This window comes from Aptenodytes forsteri, unplaced genomic scaffold (genome assembly GCF_000699145.1).
Source record: "Aptenodytes forsteri isolate BGI_AS27 unplaced genomic scaffold, ASM69914v1 Scaffold171, whole genome shotgun sequence".
Taxonomy (NCBI): Eukaryota; Metazoa; Chordata; class Aves; order Sphenisciformes; family Spheniscidae; genus Aptenodytes; species Aptenodytes forsteri.
Window position 1 is genome coordinate 68,923 of NW_008794211.1, and position 2,522 is coordinate 71,444.

The 2,522-nt window shown below is 42.7% G+C and overlaps 1 protein-coding gene across 1 annotated transcript in view; it reads right to left on the bottom strand.

Moving 5' to 3' along the window:
* Positions 1-947: 947 nt before the first annotated feature.
* Positions 948-2,522, bottom strand: part of MCHR2 (melanin concentrating hormone receptor 2) — a 27,544-nt gene continuing 25,969 nt past the window's right edge. The window contains 1 exon segment of the mRNA XM_019473535.1: positions 948-1,272. Within this exon segment, the coding sequence (XP_019329080.1) occupies positions 948-1,272 (325 nt within the window).

The following is a 2,522-nucleotide window of genomic DNA, read 5'->3' on the forward strand; positions in this document are numbered from 1 at the left end:
GAACACCAAAACTGTGAACATCTCTCAAGAACATTAGGTTTTTCAGTAGAATTTTTTTCCACCAATTTTCTGTATTAGCTGGCAAGGTCCTAATAATATTGCTTGATTACATCCTACTACTAGAAATCTTGTGGATTAAGTGTCGACAACAAGCAGGCATTCTTCTACCCCTCTGGAAATGAGTGAGAGTTCTTCCTGGGCAAGCACCAAATTCCTCTTCGCACTCGTTGTAGTGAGGCCAGCACTGAGCTCTTTCAGGACTGAACACCCTTCTCAGGGATTTTGAGAAAAAAGAAGCAAAGACATATCCCTGAAACATACAGTTCTTTCCAAAACTTAGGTTTAATAATTTCCAATGATGCACACTGTGAATTCACTTCTTTGTTTGCAAGGACAGGTACAAAGGTTAAATCAAACGTAGTTTTCCTCAGAAAGGGCCTTTTACGTCTCTCCCCTGCCTTTAATAGCTGCAGAAGTGAGTGCCAGATGAGACAGCTGTAGATAGGATAAAAATCAATAGTTACCCCCTTCTAAATCATCAGTAACTAAGTCTCTTTTGGTCATTAACTTACAGTTTCCATGACTTCACACACAGTGTCAGATCCCAAATGCCTGCCACAGTCATTCTATCTTCTTACTACCAGAGGACTACAGTTTTTTAAAATGTACTTTTGTCTCCATACGTTTGGTTCATCTATGTACAAATCATAAGAAAAAGCAATGGCACAGTAATGAAGAATATTTTTTGCAGAGAATCCCTCCTCTAGGAGCTCTAACCTTTCAAACAGTGGCGCAGATCCTCTTGCATCAGCTTGACACTGGTGCAATTCCAGCCACAAAGCCACTTCTGAGTTACTTTCATGAAGGAAGTGAAATCAGGCCCATCTATTGCAACTGATAAAATCTACACATAGATAATCCATGTTTCTTGGGAGAAGACCCTCCTTTCAAAAACTTGACTTGAAGGTGTTTTCGATGATGTTGACATCCCATTCTACCATCCTGACTTCCATGTGCGTGCACCGCTGGAGACGCTTCTGGAAGTTCCCACTAAGTAGGATGTAGAGAAATGGATTAATGCTGCTTCTGACATAGCTGAGGCAGATGGAGATGTAGTAGCTCACGTAGAAGGTCAGGGTTGGTTGAGAAACCTGAAGATTCACAAGCTGGATCACGTGGAACGGGGCAGCGCTTGCCACAAACACACTGACTAGAGCAAGCACCATCTTAGTGAGCCTCATGACTCTTTGCCTGGGGATACTGGTGGTGTAACTGCAAAACAAAGAAGGATCCCTAGCACGGAAGGTCAAGATGGGAAAATGATGTCATGGATTGAGTGTACTGATGAATGGCAGTTATTTGAGACCAAATTCACCTACAGTGCAAGCAAAGGCCAGCGCTCAGCGACTTCATTTTTTTGTTGTTTGCACATTATTGTTTCTTCTGCTTAGGCTGAATTTGATCACACATACAGGAGCCACTGAGAACTGTTTATGTATATTTGATGAAATATTGACAATTATTTTGATTAAAAATGCTTACTCTTTTTCATCACGAGAGCTTTATAGCTTTGCATTTCTTTTCATCTATGATTACATTTTTTTGCTAACAACTGGAACAGAAATACCGAGTTAAAACATGACTATTATGAGCTTAAAGGAGACTTAGAGAAAAGAAGAAAATGATCCTCCTGCCTGAGGAATTAAAAACCCCACTAAAATGGAAATCTATTTCCTTTTTAATAGAAATTTGGTAGAAACTAAAATTCAAAGAACATAGTCCTAGAACCAAAACATGCTGACCAGGAGCTGCTGTCAGGGAAACTGGGAAATTGTATTTCATGTATTTTATGTGTCAATTTTCTTTTATTGCCTAGACTTCCCCAGGCTGTGAACAGTGGCTGGGGATCCTCATGGGCCCTGGAGTCCTCTTCCCACAGGAGGGGCAATGCAACCTGGAAGCACCCAACCTGCACACCCCCCCTCCCCAGGGCCACGGTGGCTGGTACCAGACCTAGCACTGAGATCCTCCCAGGATTTCCTAATCCTTGAACTGAGAGTTTGGAGCCATGAGACCCTGATGGGCAGGTGCCCTCCCACAGCCAGAAGTGCAGGGTTGTGCCATGTCTTTTTTTTGTCCTCAGATAAGCTGAGGACTTCACCCATAACTTTCTCCTCAGTGTTTCCTTCTAACTGGGTTATCTTGCTCCCTCCCTTGAATCCTGTCCCTAGTCTGTTTCCCAGTGCCCTGGTTTCGGCTGGGATAGAGTTAATTTTCTTCCTAGTAGCTGGTACAGTGCTGTGCTTTGGATTTACGATGAGAATAATGTTGATAACACACCGATGGTTTAGTTGTTGCTATTCACCCATAACTTTCTCCTCAGTGTTTCCTTCTAACTGGGGGTTATCTTTCCCTCCCTTGAATCCTGTCCCTAGTCTGTTTCCCGGTGCCCTGGTTTCGGCTGGGATAGAGTTATCCTAGTAGCTGGTACAGTGCTGTGCTTTGGATTTACGATTTACGAT